The sequence below is a fragment of the Cyclopterus lumpus genome, chromosome 21 (genome assembly GCF_009769545.1).
Source record: "Cyclopterus lumpus isolate fCycLum1 chromosome 21, fCycLum1.pri, whole genome shotgun sequence".
Classification (NCBI taxonomy): Eukaryota; Metazoa; Chordata; class Actinopteri; order Perciformes; family Cyclopteridae; genus Cyclopterus; species Cyclopterus lumpus.
In genome coordinates this window covers 3,621,411-3,638,318 of record NC_046986.1, presented here as the reverse complement: position 1 = coordinate 3,638,318, position 16,908 = coordinate 3,621,411, and the positions used below count along the sequence as shown (strand labels likewise).

At 44.6% G+C, this 16,908-nt stretch overlaps 1 protein-coding gene across 1 annotated transcript in view; it reads right to left on the bottom strand.

Annotated features, from left to right (window-relative positions):
• The window catches only part of kalrna (kalirin RhoGEF kinase a), a 103,764-nt gene that overhangs the window by 15,052 nt on the left and 71,804 nt on the right, over positions 1 to 16,908 (bottom strand). Inside the window, exons 40-50 of the mRNA XM_034561730.1 lie at positions 16,785 to 16,908; positions 5,118 to 5,318; positions 4,888 to 4,967; positions 3,402 to 3,551; positions 3,094 to 3,189; positions 2,481 to 2,590; positions 1,031 to 1,097; positions 633 to 736; positions 475 to 544; positions 305 to 391; positions 56 to 148 (exon numbers count right to left, since the gene is read on the bottom strand). The exon at positions 16,785 to 16,908 is cut by the window's right edge and continues 44 nt beyond it. Of these exons, the coding sequence (XP_034417621.1) occupies positions 56 to 148; positions 305 to 391; positions 475 to 544; positions 633 to 736; positions 1,031 to 1,097; positions 2,481 to 2,590; positions 3,094 to 3,189; positions 3,402 to 3,551; positions 4,888 to 4,967; positions 5,118 to 5,318; positions 16,785 to 16,908 (1,182 nt within the window). The remainder of the gene's footprint in view (positions 1 to 55; positions 149 to 304; positions 392 to 474; positions 545 to 632; positions 737 to 1,030; positions 1,098 to 2,480; positions 2,591 to 3,093; positions 3,190 to 3,401; positions 3,552 to 4,887; positions 4,968 to 5,117; positions 5,319 to 16,784) is intronic.

Sequence of the window (16,908 nt, the reverse complement as noted above, 5' to 3'; positions counted from 1 at the left end):
ACTTTCAAAACAAAAGACTATTATACTTCAACCAGAGAAACTGTGTGCTGGGTACCTTCAGCAGCAGCTGGTATTTGGTGATTCTCTGGATGGGTTTGATGAGGAAGTCGCTGATGGTCAACCTGGACTGGGTGTCCTGCTGGATTCCCTGGAAGACAACAAACAGCAACTGCATCAGAACACTTATTTTTCTTCCATTTGTCAAATTTGTGTATATCCTTCCTTAGTTAAATGTCAAATACACCGGCTGACATAACTTTAATGCAATAAAAGAGCTTAATATCGCAGTCAAAATATCACTTACTTCAAAATAGGTGTCGTATTCAGCCACAATGAACTCTGACTTGGGCTTATTCTGACAATAAACCACATACATGTGGAGTCTTCTCTCCTGTAACACAGACAGCAGGTCGTCAAATACATTTTAATAGCTCAAAGTCATCCTTCCTCATCAGCAGCCGGCGCTCCACTCACATGCTTGATGAAGAGCTCAGGAAGGTGCTCGTGGTCTTCCAGACATTTCTCCAGCTCGCCAACGAAGAATCTGACAGAAGGCAGAAGAGGGACGTTACAAGCGGTCCAAAACCGACCCCTCTTTGGTTCTTCTTGGGACACCCGACCCTGAAACTCACTCTCGGTGCCAGTCGTAGATCTGGTGGATGTTCCCGAAGACGATTTTGTCCTTTCCCTTCATGTCGTCGGGGACGCCCTTCTCCTCCACCTTCTTCATGAAGTTCTGCAGGATCAAAGAGGGGTCGGCATGTTGAGGACGCTCCGCTCAGCTAGCGATGACAACTACTTGGTGTTTTAGTATTTTCATATCACAATGACATGCAGAGGTCCTGTGCTGATCATAAATCCACCAGATGACCCTTTGATAAGCCCCGCCCCCCCCCCCCTGCTACTACACCTTCAAGCTGCCAAGGAGATACCAAGGAGCCCACACTGTTACTAACGGGGTTGGAGGATGCTACGCTATGATTGGCCAGTCTGTGTTCAAAGGGGTTAAACGTGACGGATAATGTCTCACCTCCACCACGATGCCCAGGTCTTTGACGTAGTCCTTCTCCGTCTGGATCAGCTCGTTGAGGACAAACCTGATCAGAACAAGCAGTGAAATCAGCTGAGGAAATGTCATCGCTGTCAATCAGGACTTGTGTCCCCTTGTGTCTGAGAAACAATGATGCTAACCAGAGCCACAGAGGGTTCTTCGTCTTTTTGGTTCCTGGTAGAACTGTTTCTAAAAGGTTTCATCTGCAACCCTTTCAGAGGGTTCTACCAAGAATGGAAGATAAAGGATTGACCATCTGTGATCCGATTTTTCCACTGTACCCTTCAATATACCAAGGGTTTCATCTAGAACCAACCCTGGGTGATCTACTGAGAACCCTATTTTTATTCTAAGGGTTTCATCTAGAACCAACCCTGGATGATCTACTGAGAACCCTATTTTTATTCTAAGGGTTTCATCTAGAACCCACCCAGGGGGTTCTACCAAGAACCCTTACTTTATTCCAAGGATTTCATCTAAAACCCACCCTGGAAGATCTACGGAGAACCCTTACTTTATTCCAAGGGTTTCATCTAGAATCAACCCTGGAAGATCTACTAAAAACCCTTACTTTATTCCAAGGGTTTCATCTAAAACCCACCCTGGAAGATCTACGGAGAACCCTTACTTTATTCCAAGGGTTTCATCTAGAATCAACCCTGGAAGATCTACTAAGAACCCTTACTTTATTCCAAGGGTTTCATCTAGAACCCACCCTGGAAGATCTACAGAGAACCCTTACTATATTCCAAGAGTTTCATCTAAAAACCCACCCAAGGGGTTCTACAAAGAACCCATACTTTATTCCAAGGGTTTCATCTAGAATCAACCCTGGAAGATCTACTAAGAACCCTTACTTTATTCCAAGGGTTTCATCTAGAACCCACCCTGGAAGATCTACAGAGAACCCTTACTATATTCCAAGGGTTTCATCTAAAACCCACCCAAGGGGTTCTACAAAGAACCCATACTTTATTCCAAGGGTTTCATCTAAAACCCACCCTGGAAGATCTACTGAGAACCCTTAATTCCAAGTGTTTCATCTAGAACCCTCCCAGGAGGATTCGACCAAGAACTCTTTTTATATTCCAAATGATTCGTCTAGAACCCAACCCTGTTTCCTCATAATGTTCCTAAAGGGTTGGGCCGATGTGGTGCAGCTTACAACACACAACAATTTTGGTTCACAACCGTATTATATTTTTGGGGGGTCTGCGACGATCTTTTCACACCCATGAATTCAACAATCCTTGAAGAATCCCTCCTTCCAAAAAGGGTTCTTTAGCTGAAAAGGGTTCTTCGTGGAAAACCTTGGCAGAACCATTTGTTCCAGAGAGGGTTCTTCAGAAAAACGACTGGTTCTGGACAGTCTTCTATAGGAGTCGTCGTAATGGCAGCATCGGTAGTGACGGTTCTCTACAGTACTCACATCCGTCCCCTCATTGCTTTGGCCCTCTGCTCCAGTTCGGGGTTCCGTGGCTGGACGGGAGTGGTTTGCTCCGGCGGCGAGAAGCCGGGGTACGCTCCTGGTTCCAGAGGCTGAAGACAGGAGGTCAGGGTTCACAGGTGGACTCAATCTTTTTGTTTTCCTTTGCACAATTATTAGTCAAGATTAGCAGGAAAGCACAGAAATACTCCTCTATCGAGATCGATTCATTAATTTGGATTATTGATTCAACACCCTCAAGCTTTAAGATAGGCAAAGATAGGCACAAGCTGTACCATAGCATCAGAATAATGAGATTATCTCATGACAGCAGAGGGCAGCAGCAGCCTGGTCTTTAGTAGCATGAAGGAACAACAAACTTTAACTTCTGCTTCTCCCAATGACAACACATTCACATAGGCACTACACAGATTGACTACTATAATAAGTTAGTAAAATAAGCCTTAAAAAGGACCCATACATGACAGTCAAGCTTCATGGAGACGGCAGGTTGTGCTCGATCAATGCTGCGTTCTTTTGATTCGTGCCCATTATAAAAGAAAGTTTAGTAAAACGTGTGTATGACCGACACATGCGCACAATCATACACACTCACCATCTTGGTTTTAACCAGTTTTTCTATGGCGCTAACCAGCTCTGCGGCGCTGGGCACCTCAGAGGACGACTGCAGAGACGTTAGCAAGGATGAAGACTGAGAGGGGAAGAGGAGGAGCAAAAAGGTTGGAAGTGAAGGAGAGAAGGCAGCAGGAGGTGCAGAGGAAGAGATTAAAGCAGGTGGACACCCAATGGTGACATGCATATCAAATCACACCAAACTGAAGCTTATCAGGAAGCTGCAGGACGGAGACATTTAAAGTCGTTAGTCCGTCGCTATGACCAACTTTAGGAAACGCCCCGCCTCACCTTGTCGTCCTGAGCCGAGGAGTCCTTGATGATCTCCATGGGGGGAGGCAGAGGGGTGTGGACCTCCTCGTCCGGCTCCTCCTCCCCGCCGCTCTGCATCCCAGAGACCGGGGCCTTGGAGAGGGAACTACCGACCTTACTGTGGAATCGCTGCAGGGACACACAAGACAAGAATTAGGTCAGAGAAAAACCTCCTGCAACTCAAAACATGCGTACTGTCCCTTTAAGTGGCAGAACTTCAAGCTGCATTTCTCTAATTGTGAACCGCAAGATGTGAAGGGGAGCTCTTTCCTGTGGAACTCATATGGACATTTATTACTTTGTTTTAAGGGTTTCACACGTTTTTAATAAAGTCACAAAGAGCATGCAAATGAACAAAAAATATTGTTGCAGGTGTCTGCTTTGACAACAGCAACAGGCCTCATATTTAAATAAGTCCAAAGGTTTTAAAAATTGTCAGTAATCAGCAAGTAATTTGCTTGTGTGTGTGTGTGTCGGAGCAGATAACTGACCATAAAGCAGATTATATATATATATATATATATATATATATATATATATATATATATATATATATATATATATATATATATATATATATAGTAACGCACATCTTTCATCTACCGTTTACATCTAACACTCTCTGGGAGGTCAGAAGTACGAGTTAAACAGGAACGAGGGAGTGTTTGGGTTTCGGCCTTCGGGCTTTTAAACGTTTCATAATCTGTTTAATTGGACCACACTAGATGTTAAATGACCACAGACAACGGCTTTCTGTTCAAAAGAAACACCAGTTTACCCACGACATCATATTCTCCCTTTTGAGGGACAATAATACAAACAACACAGAAGAGACCTCTCTAAAGTACTTTCAAAGCTAATCCTTAACACTCTAATTGACTCACACACACACACACACACACACACACTCACACAAGAAGAAGCGTTGCAGGCAGGTGCGGTGCTGCCTCCCGAGTCCTCTGCCTCAGCCGAGCAGAAACCAAAAAATGCGCAGGTGACGACACTCGACACACGACACACGACACACGACACTCGACACACAACACTCGACACACAACACTCGACACACAACACACGACACGACACACACAGTCCTGCAGTGGCGTCCTCGACTTCCTCTCGACTCGGCAAACTCCAGATTCAAACGTGTTCTTTCACACCCAACTCTTGACTAGATCTTTATTGCCCAATCGCTGCAGGTGAGACTTGTTATTCTCGTTTCGCCCTTTCAACTTAAATTACTGTCAGTAAATAACCGAGTTATTTAGGAGCCAATTTGTTTTAATGGTCTAGTTTCTTTCACACAGTGCCCCCCCCCCCCCTTCTAGAATATTTGATGTCCTCGTCAAACTAAAGAGGTTTTAATCTGTTGGTGCCGACGACTGGGATTAAAACCAAAAACAATCCGGACCCCAAGGCCGTCGGGTGGCACCAGAGGCCCAAAAACCTAAAACCACGCGCTCACCTCATCGATGATGTCATCCTGCAGGTTAGGGTCCGGCTGTCCCAGGTCAATACTCTTCCTGCTTTCCTCTCTTCCTGTTCCTGTCAATCAACCAGGTCATTACGTCAAAGATTATTTTTTAACATTCTGGCATTATTGGATTTGAGGATTCAAGGGACTCTATATATATATATATATATATATATATATATATATATATATATATATATATTGTTGTTGATCCGGCTCACCCGTCTTCTTCTTGTTGGGCAGTTTCTTGACGGAGCTGCCGTGGCTGAGGCGGCGGACGGGGCTGGTGAGCCACTTCCTGAGAGTGTTTCCGGAGCGCTTCGGTCCGGGAGAGCTGGACTGCAGCGAGCTGAGCGACGGCTGCGGCTGGAGGTTCGTCACGGACTCCGTCTTTCCGTCGGAGCCGCTAACCGGGTAGTTTTCTGAGAGGAGCAATCAGAGGTTTGACATTTTAGTGGGAGACAATGTGTGTGTGTGTGTGTGTGTGTGTGTGTGTGTGTGTGTGTGTGTGTGTGTGTGTGTGTGTTCCCAACTGTTCAGACGAAAGACCAGTTAAAAATAAGCAGATTTTTAAGTCAGTGGGAATTCCACGCCAGCAAAACTTCTTCGTCTGAGGCTTTTATTGTGAAAGGTAAGAATAAAAAAAAAAAAGGTGTAATAAAGTTTGCCTGCATTTCGCAACACAACGTGATCGGCTGACCGCGTTTTCCACAGTCGAAACTGGATTTTAGAAAAATATTTAATTCCCATACAATCCAGTGGTGAAAGTAACTCGCAATGGGAGATCTACGGCCTTTAAAAGACATCTTAAAAAGAAACGTGTCATAAATAAGCTTTTTGTTCATCGTGTTCGGGGCACCGCAGGGTCACGTTCTGACTCCCGTGAGATCCAGATGAGTCTCTTTTAATAAAAAAAACAACTCGGTGTGTTTAGCAGCCGCTCTCGTGGAGATCGATTCCTTCTGCGTCTGCTTTGATATCGTGTTTGTCGGCAGCTGTTTGTCTTTAAAAGGTCACACACACACACACACACACACACACACACACACACACACACACACACACACACACACACACACACACACACACACACACACACACACACACACACACACACACACACACACACACACACACACACACACACACACACACACACACACACACACACACACACACACACACACACACACACACACACACACACACACACACACACACACACACACACACACACACACACACACAGGCTGTTATTGTCTTCTTCCAGACATTATTTTACTACTTAGTTTGCATCTGTAGATTTCTACATAATGACTATTATAAGCATATTGAAACCATTCAGAAAATGTGTAGTAAAAAAAAGAAAAGTATTTGTATTTGTGTGTGTTGGGTGTTTGTTTCAGACAGGAAATGAAAGGTTAAGGGTCAACGGTGTCTCATGAGGGGTTCCTGCTTAGCCCCGCCCCCTCACTCCCTCGTGTTTTTTATCCGATTGTCTCGTACCTTCACAAAAAACAACATTTCTCTAAAAAGAAAAGATCACTTTCACTTCCTGTTGGCATTATAAGTCAGAGCCGTGTTGACGTCTGAGCTGCAACCATCAGTCTATCCATTCCACACACACACACACACACACACACACACACGGTTAACGGCCTCTGTTGTTTCAGTTGTTATCTGACTGAGTCAGCAGTGTGGCTGAGAGAATTTAAAAACTCTTGTTTCAAGGTCACGCAGCGCTACTGAAGCTGGCTCTGTTGCTCTCATGAGACTCGTGATGCGCCCAGGGAGGCTGAGCGAGGCTGAGCGAGGCGGAGGGAGGCTGAGCGAGGCTGAGCGAGGCTGAGGGAGGCTGAGGGAGGCGGAGGGAGGCGGAGGGAGGCTGAACGAGGCTGAACGAGGCTGAGCGAGGCTGAGGGAGGCTAAGGGAGGCTAAGGGAGGCTGAGGGAGGCGGAGCGAGGCGAAGGGAGGCTGAGCGAGGCTGAGGGAGGCGGAGGGAGGCGGAGGGAGGCTGAGGGAGGCTGAGGGAGGCGGAGCGAGGCGGAGCGAGGCGGAGCGAGGCGGAGCGAGGCGGAGCGAGGCTGAGGGAGGCTGAGGGAGGCGAAGGGAGGCGGAGGGAGGCGGAGGGAGGCGGAGGGAGGCGGAGGGAGGCGGAGGGAGGCTGAGCGAGGCTGAGCGAGGCTGAGCGAGGCGGAGCGAGGCGGAGGGAGGCGGAGGGAGGCGGAGCGAGGCGGAGCGAGGCGGAGCGAGGCTGAGGGAGGCTGAGGGAGGCGGAGGGAGGCTAAGGGAGGCTAAGGGAGGCGGAGGGAGGCGGAGGGAGGCGAAGGGAGGCGAAAGGAGGCGGAGCGAGGCTAAGGGAGGCGGAGCGAGGCGGAGCGAGGCGGAGCGAGGCGGAGCGAGGCGGAGCGAGGCGGAGCGAGGCGGAGCGAGGCGGAGCGAGGCTAAGGGAGGCGGAGCGAGGCGAAGGGAGGCGGAGCGAGGCGGAGCGAGGCGGAGCGAGGCGGAGCGAGGAGGAGCGAGGAGGAGCGAGGCGAAGGGAGGCAAAGGGAGGCTAAGGGAGGCGGAGCGAGGCGAAGGGAGGCGGAGCGAGGCGGAGCGAGGCGGAGCGAGGCGGAGCGAGGCGGAGCGAGGCGGAGCGAGGCGGAGCGAGGCGGAGCGAGGCGGAGGGAGGCGTTAGTTGTTGAGTCTTTCTAGCCAAGCAGCTACTCTGATGCTAACGTGGCAGCTGGGCGACAACAGGCCGAGGCCCGTGATTGGCCCGTGTGGGGGGCGGGACTTCGATACCGTGGTAAATTGCGTCGTTTTAACCGTTTTGCACACGGTGCAAGAGGACAACCGGTGAAACTGGTACGAATCCAAAACATGTGCTGACCTTAGTACACACTTTCAGCCTCACGGGGAGTTGCACAATGTCGTGTGTGCCACCTGACAGCTGGGCATATTTCATTGCCAAGACGAAATATTACATTGTGTTGACTAACAACTCACCCACACACACACACACACACACACAGACACAATTATTAAAGATTCACTTCACCGCCATCTTTAAACCCGTCAGCTCAACAAACTGCTCTTGTCAACTTGACCTTTAGCAGCCGGTCGACCTTTAGTGTGCTCTTTGTAATAAGAAAGCCTGCTTTCATGTATTTGCCCCCCCCCCCCCTCAGTGCTCCCTGAAGGGCCGCTGAGTGAATCCAGTCATGTGCTTTCAGGAGAGGCTGAAGCACGTTCACGCCTGTAAGACAGAAACTCTTGAAGAGGAAGCTGACGCAGGGCGCTCGCCGGCCGAGTGCCGCCGGGACGACGCAGAGTTCAAATTAATGGAACGAACTCCGGTCCGCTTCTTCATCCGTTGTTTATTTATTGTGTATTCTATTGTGCTTTCTTACCTAGATGTTGTGTTGTCAAGGTCACTTTGGTATTTGATTTTGCATTTTTGGCTCCTCTACAGCACCTTTGTGAACTTTGTCTGTGATAAATAAAAAATAAATGAACTTTACTTTTAAGAAAAAAGCCCATGGGTTTTCTACCATTCGGGATTATTGCAGAAAAAACAGGCGTAAAAAAGTCGATAATCGTCACATTTATTCTATATTTTGTATATATTGTGCATTTTTCTTCTTATTCTATGTTTTCTATACATTGTGCATTTTTTTGTAATTTTATTGCATAACCTGCATGTACAAATGCTGCTGTATCAACATTGTATTTCCTTGTGGGTTTAATAAAGTATCCATCTATCTATCCGTCCATCCACCACTTTTCTGATTTTTTGAAGCTTGAATGTAAATCAGCCAGAAGTAAAAAGCTAACGCGAGGCGATAAAAAGGGAAAAGCTTCTCCGATCTGTGTTTTCACGACGTTTAAAAACTGTCTCCAGACGAGAGTAAACAGAAGTGAAATAAATGCAGAATCGCTTCCTGTATTTAGTATTTAGGACTCAGCTCGTTAAAAACTAATATATTTAAAAAAATGGACCATATCGTACAAAATGGGCTTGACGAGAACGAATTTCCTTTGGCCATGAAATCATGACGCTCGTGGAGCGTACAGCCCAAAATACATATTTTGGAGTCGAGACGCCTCAAAGCACATTCCTCTTCTATATTTTATCATCGGTAATATCCAGAAGAGATTTATGAGGAGGCGGGACTAATGGAGATTTATGAGGAGGTGGGACTAACGGAGATTTATGAGGAGGCGGGACGATTTATGAGGAGGCGGGACTAATGGAGATTTATGAGGAGGCGGGACTAATGGAGATTTATGAGGAGGCGGGACTAACGGAGATTTATGAGGAGGCGGGACGATTTATGAGGAGGCGGGACTAATGGAGATTTATGAGGAGGTGGGACTAACGGAGATTTATGAGGAGGCGGGACGATTTATGAGGAGGCGGGACTAATGGAGATTTATGAGGAGGCGGGACTAATGGAGATTTATGAGGAGGCGGGACTAACGGAGATTTATGAGGAGGCGGGACGATTTATGAGGAGGCGGGACTAATGGAGATTTATGAGGAGGCGGGACGATTTATGAGGAGGTGGGACTAACGGAGATTTATGAGGAGGCGGGACTAACGGAGATTTATGAGGAGGCGGGACTAACGGAGATTTATGAGGAGGCGGGACGATTTATGAGGAGGCGGGACGATTTATGAGGAGGCGGGACTAATGGAGATTTATGAGGAGGCGGGACTAATGGAGATTTATGAGGAGGCGGGACGATTTATGAGGAGGCCGGACTAATGGAGATTTATGAGGAGGCGGGACGATTTATGAGGAGGCCGGACTAACGGCGTCAAGTAAGAGGGAACTTTTTCTACACTCGTGGAACACAAAACGAAAACACACACAAACGATTATTTGTAATTGTCCAATCATCTACAACTCTTTCAAGACTTTCACTCCACTGCAGCACCAGTAACACCAGTAGCACCAGTAGCATCACTCCCACTCCAACGCAACAGCGGCAGCCCGTCGCTCGAGGAAAGAAGGCGTGGTTTCTATTTTAGAGGCCGTGAAGAGTTTCTGTGAAACCTGCAGAGCGTCAGGTGAGACCAGACAAGGAGGCTTTTGTTCAGCAGCCGGCCGAAACACAGACGCTCCACTGTTAAAACACCCATCACTCACTATCTTTAATCTCACACACACACACACACAGTCTATGAATGGCTTTATTAACAAGGGAGAAACTCAGACCTACTGAGCTCGACACACACGGAAACTAAAACTAAACTGAAACTGTATTGTTGCGAAATTGTTGCGCTCCAGGAGCGCGCGCGCGCACACACACACACACACACACACACACACACACACACACACACACACACACATAAGTGTGTGTCGGTGACAGTAATCTGGACGTGTGACATTCCTCTCATACCTGCCTGTCTCTCTCGTGTCTTACATATTTAATAAAAACACCAGTTGGTAGTTTCTCCGTCATCTTTGCTGACAAAAAGATAAACATACATAATTATTATTAGAGCGAACAAAACATCCACACGGCTTCATCTTTACGTTATCGAGACTCGGCCTTTAATTATGTTCAACTTCCTTCAGGCGCCAGCGTGCACACACACACACACGTGAGTGAAACCATTCATAAAAATGTGTCATCCACAGTTACACTTACATTTTCCTCCTGGCTCTGGATTTCTTAATAACAAGCTGCTCTATGTGTGTGTGTGTGTGTGTGTGTTCCCGTCACATCAAAGAGGCTGAATGCAGAGTTCATACACGTGATGGACACGTCGAGCCCGTCTAACCAGCTGAGCTGAAACAATGAGGTCACTTTTATAGAATGTGTGTCGAGGTTATTGAGGAAATATTGATCGATGTATTATAAATATATATTTTCAAAATATATATAAAAAAATAAATATATATATATATATATATATATATATATATATATATGCGGCTTATATATATATATATATATATATATATATATATATATATATATATATATATATATATATATATATATATATATATATATATGGCAGTTCAGCCACTCTTCAGTTTCAAAGTCCACTGCTTGTCGACACAGAGTGGAGTTAAACTTTAGCTAAGCTCAAGCCGCATGCTAACACACACACACACACACACACACACACACACACACACACACACACACAGGTGCTCTTAAAAGGTACAGTGTGCGGGGAGCTGTTTCATGGCTAAAAACTCAATGAGTGTGTAAACTGGCGTTCCTCCAGACTGCCGGTCAGAACACCCTGGACCGAAGAGTGGCGTGAGAACGTCACCGTTCTGTTAGCTTTACAACAGAACGTCTGAAAATAAATACGTAGTAATCAGAGTCTCAGGTCTGGTTCTCTGTGGAGCCGCGACAGAGAAACTAAAACTTCTCTCCACGAATTCAAAAAAGGAAAATCGGGCGAGAAATTGATGTACAATCAATTTTTGGGCGCATTGTTCCTTTAAATCCTTCAGATTTGCACCAATATATATATATATATATATATATATATATATATATATATATATATATATATAAAGTCCGTTCTCTTTTTGTTTTCCAGGCAAACGTCAATAAAATTAATCTTGTCCTTGTACATTTTTTGTCGAGTCACCCCAGTTGTTACCACCTGTTACTTATTTGCCTTAAAACTACTTTGGACCACAAACAAACAAACAAACAAACAGACAGACCTGCTCTCAAATGAGTCTCACAGTCCCGGTCTAAAAAAAGACTTTGGGAACCGAGACCCGAGGCCACATTTTAACCTCTAAGGTCACAACCAAGCCAAATGACTGCGGAAAAACAAAAAACAACAACAACAACAACCATCATTACTACAGAGCCATTAGTCTGGATAGCCTCGGACTAGAAGGGGTTTCCTCCCCCTGACGGTCTCCTCGTCATGTCTTCAGATGTCAGAATGTAACCGGGGGCCGAGCGGTTGAGTGACAGCCGACAGAAAGCCACACCCACGAGCAGAAAGCCACACCCACTTGGCAGAAAGCCACACCCACTTGGCAGGAAGCCAGTTAGCCGCCTGTCTGCTGGCGGTGACAGGAATTTAGAAAATGATTACGACCACAACAATGACTCCAGGGTAAACCCTTTGATGCCATAACCACACACACACACACACACACACACACACACGCACACACAGAGACACACACACACACACACAGAGGCTGACTGAATTGCAGGAAAACCCGATTGCACAATCAAACATCTGATTCTCGATCGAGAGAAACTGTCCTCTTCTCCATGCGTCTCTGTCTGTGTGTGTCTGTGTGTGTGTGTGTGTCTATGTGTGTGTGTGTGTGTCTATGTGTGTGTCTGTGTGTGTGTGTACCACAACTTCCCGTTTTAAAATTCATTTTCAATTCAAATCAGTTTCCAGTGGCACCAGATCATAACAGGAATTAAAATATCTATCAATGTCTATTAAACCTAAATGACACACACACACACACACACACACACACACACACCACTCCAAATGAACAACACGCAAATGAAAAACAACCACAAAACAGCTGACGTTGCTGGAAGCCACAAACCTGTCTTCTGCTTCATTCCTCAGCACACACACACACACACACACACACACACACTACAAACTTCCAAACAGGTAATTCATGCAACACACACACACACACAGTGCTGTCCCACCTGTGCCGTTGTAGCAGCAGCAGCAGCAGCGGGCGGGGATCCATCCACAGCAATGCAGGCCTCGCTTCATCCTCTCTCACACACACATCCTTCTCTCTCTCTCTCTCTCTCTCTCTCACACACACACACACACACACACACACACACTCTCTCTCTAGTTCTAGCTGTCCGAGCTTGTCAACCGAACTGACCGGGGAGGTGTGTGAACACCGAGAGCTTCAAGTCCACACTGCTGACATTCACCACGGAGAGGGAGATAGAGAGGTAGGAGGAGATGGAGGAGGAGCCTACACACACACACACTTGTTGAGTTTCTCTCCCTCCCTGAAGAACACACTTCATTTGTCTGGAACAGAAGTCAGTGTTAATTACCGTGGAGGGGTTACTTTGGAGAGCAGGGATTTGAGTTCCAACACTGTGTGTGTGTGTGTGTGTGTGTGTGTGTGTGTGTGTGTGTGTGTGTGTGTGTGTCTTAGGCCCCCTGTTGAAGCTTGTTGCCGATATTGATCCGTCCCGTTTAAATGTGCCGTGACGAATGGATTAAAATGTGTCAGCCGGTCGATACATGAACAGGTTTTTAAATCAATTTGGTTGGATTTGTATTATAAAACCTTTTTTTTTTTTAAATATACGTTCAATAATTTAATACAAAATAGTGTTAAAACTCTGGTTCACCAAGGTTTATAATTGTTGTGTGTAAGAGGAGATTTAAGATTTAACCTGGTCGCACAGCAACAGGTAGACACACACACACACACACACACACACACACACACACACACACACACACACACACTGCAGTGTCCCATTTTATACACTTCGGCTGACGAAAAATCCACCGTGAACGATTTCCAGTCGAGTAAACTTTAAAAATGGTCCGTGTCATCACAGCCTTTTGAGAGAGGACAAGGAGTCCTACTTCCAGAGCAGTCACAAGACACACACACACACACACACACGGGGGGGGGGGGGGGGGGGGGGGGGGGGGGGGGAAGAGGCTGAATCCCAACAGAACTCTGCAGCTTGTATCCAGTCCACGTCATCACCTCTTTTGGGGGTTAATTAGCGGTTTGAGTCGTTCTTTCACGAACAGTTAATTAAATACCCATCGGCCTCCAGCACGGGGGGGGGGGGGGGGGCGTGTGTGTGTGTGTGTGTAATGCAATAACTGGATGGACTCGAGTCTCTTATTCTTATAAGGTCCTCCAGTCGTCTTGGCTGCAGCGCTTCACACCTGGACCTCTGCAGCCTCCGTGAATGACGTCACACTGAGGTCAGTCTTTAAAAAGCTCAAAACAAACTCCCGCGGTCCACATTTCGATACCCACAATGCATCTGATGACCAAGGTCATTGTTTGGCGAGTCTTGAGCAGTAGTTAACACAGAAAAGGAAAATGCACCTTTCAGATGTCGAAAGCTATTTTTAGTCAATGAGCCGTTGATGGTTACCGGTAACTGGGCGGGGATGTAGGAGCCCAATTCATCTTTTTCAGCACCCTTCAATCCTGAGTCTCAACTGTGTGTGTGTGTGTGTGTGTGTGTGTGTGTGTGTGTGAGAGTTTATTTCCATGTGTAGCCGCTGCAGTTGTCTGATTTGCATCTCTCCGCAGGAACACAAAACATCCTTTTCATCAGCGAGGGCACAAAACACACCACGGCTGAGTCAGGCAAATCAGCTGATCTGGCACAGCGTGTGTGCGTGTGTGTGTGTGTGTGTGTGTGCGTGTGTGTGTGTGTGTGTGTGAGACCACAGCGAAGAGGAATCACCCCGCCCACACAAATCTCCCTCCCTGTTGATGACAACGAGAGACACAACTGTAAACTGGCTCGCAGGAAGGCTAGGAAGTGTGTGTGTGTTTAGCTGGAGTCGCTTCCCTATGCTGCTGTCAGTCAACGCCAAATCGTTTTCTAACATCCAACTTATATATAATACGTTCCAAAACTCCCATGATGCAACGGGGTGCTCATCCTTATGGATCCTCGTAATGAGTCATCCATAACAGTCACATCGTGTAGGAGCTCCCCGGCGCCCTCTGTAGGACAGAACAGGAACACTGTGTGTGTGTGTGTGTGTGTGTGTGTGTGTGTGTGTGTGTGTGTGTGTGTGTGTGTGTTGACTGGTAACCATGAAGAATGAGACTTTATTGACTTGTTGTGATCAAACTCAGACTTCCAATACCCAGAGCCACATTGAACACGGTCTCACACACACACACACACACACACACACACACGCTTCAGTTTGTCAAGGAGACCAAAAACAACAAAAGCCACAACACAACTTTATAAAATCAGCAGAGAAAACTTGTTGCTACGGCAACTTCCTTTAGTTCAATGAGTTTGTATTTATTCATCTTCTTCGTCCTCTGTAAATAATGCAAAGATTTATTTTTGGGGGGCCCGTTAACACCAAAGGGAATGAAATTATCCCGTAATTCATTCTAAAGAAAACTTTTTTAAAATTTTGAGATACTAAAACATTATTTTGAGAAACTAAAACATTAGAGATATTAAAACATTATTTTGAGATACTAAGACATTATTTTGAGATATTAAAACATTATTTTGAGATACTAAGACATTATTTTGAGATACTAAAACATTAATGAGATATTAAAACATTATTTTGAAATACTAAGACATTATTTTGAGATATTAAAACATTATTTTGAGATACTAAAACATTAATGAGATATTAAAACATTATTTTGAAATACTAAGACATTATTTTGAGAAACTAAAACATTATTTTGAAAAACTAAAACATTATTGAGATATTAAAACATTATTGAGATACTAAGACATTATATTGAGATACTAAGACATTATTTTGAGATACTAAAACATTATTTTGAAAAACTAAAACATTATTTTGAAAAACTAAAACATTATTTTGAGATATTAAAACATTATTGAGATACTAAGACATTATATTGAGATACTAAGACATTATTTTGAGATATTAAAACATTATTTTGAGATACTAAGACATTATTTTGAAAAACTAAAACATTATTTTGAGATATTAAAACATTATTTTGAGATACTAAGACATTATATTGAGATACTAAGACATTATTTTGAGATACTAAAACATTTTGAGATACTAAGACATTATTTTGAGATACTAAAACATTAATGAGATATTAAAACATTATTTTGAGAAACTAAACCATTAGAGATATTAAAACATTATTTTGAAATACTAAGACATTATTTTTAGATACTAAGACATTATTTTGAGAAACTAAAACATTATTTTGAAAAACTAAAACATTATTTTGAAAAACTAAAACATTATTTTGAGATATTAAAACATTATTGAGATACTAAGACATTATATTGAGATACTAAGACATTATTTTGAGATATTAAAACATTATTTTGAGATATTAAAACATTATTTTGAGATACTAAAACATTATTTTGAGAAACTAAAACATTATTTTGAGATATTAAAACATTATTTTCAGATACTAAGACATTATTTTCAGATACTAAGACATTATTTTGAGATACTAAGACATTATTTTGAGAAACTAAAACATTATTTTGAGATACTAAGACATTATTTTGAGAAACTAAGACATTATTTTGAGATACTAAGACATTATTTTGAGATACTAAAACATTAATGAGATATTAAAACATTATTTTGAGATACTAAGACATTATTTTGGGACAAGAAGTCATTATTTTAGTTATTATAATGACTTTTAGGATCTTGTATTACTCCCACCACAAGTTAAGATGTTTTCCACCGATTTCATCTGCATTGTAATGCCCACATCTCACCAGTAGAGGGAGATGCAGATCAGATTACAAGAAAATCAGTGTTTATTTTTATTTGAGTGGTTGAACTTCACCTTTTTTGTATTTTGAGTCTCAGTGGACTTTCCACTAACAGCATAAATGACTGAAATCCATCCAATCAGGTCAATTTGTTAACATTATGTGTTTATTTCAAAAAGGGAGTTTCAGTTTGTTTTTGGGCTGTTGAGCCAAATAAATGTCCGACAAAACCACATGTTGTGACTCATGTGTAGTCAGGCTCATGAGCTGAACCGCATCCTTCTAGAACGCGGCGTGAAGAACGCGGCGTGAAGAACACGCCGATCCCGAGCCAGCGAGATCGTTGTGCTCCATTCGTGCCGTTTCACTTCATCCGCTCGATGACAGGAAGCCAGAGTTGACCTCAGGCTTTCTGGGTCTTTCCTACCTTTCCCCGAGCCGAAGAAGCAGTCCATCTCCACGCTGGAGCGCGAGTGGGACACGCAGAGCGCGGCGCTGGGAACCAGACCCTCCTGCGGCGGGCTGCGTTCGGTGGTCCGGACCAGACACCA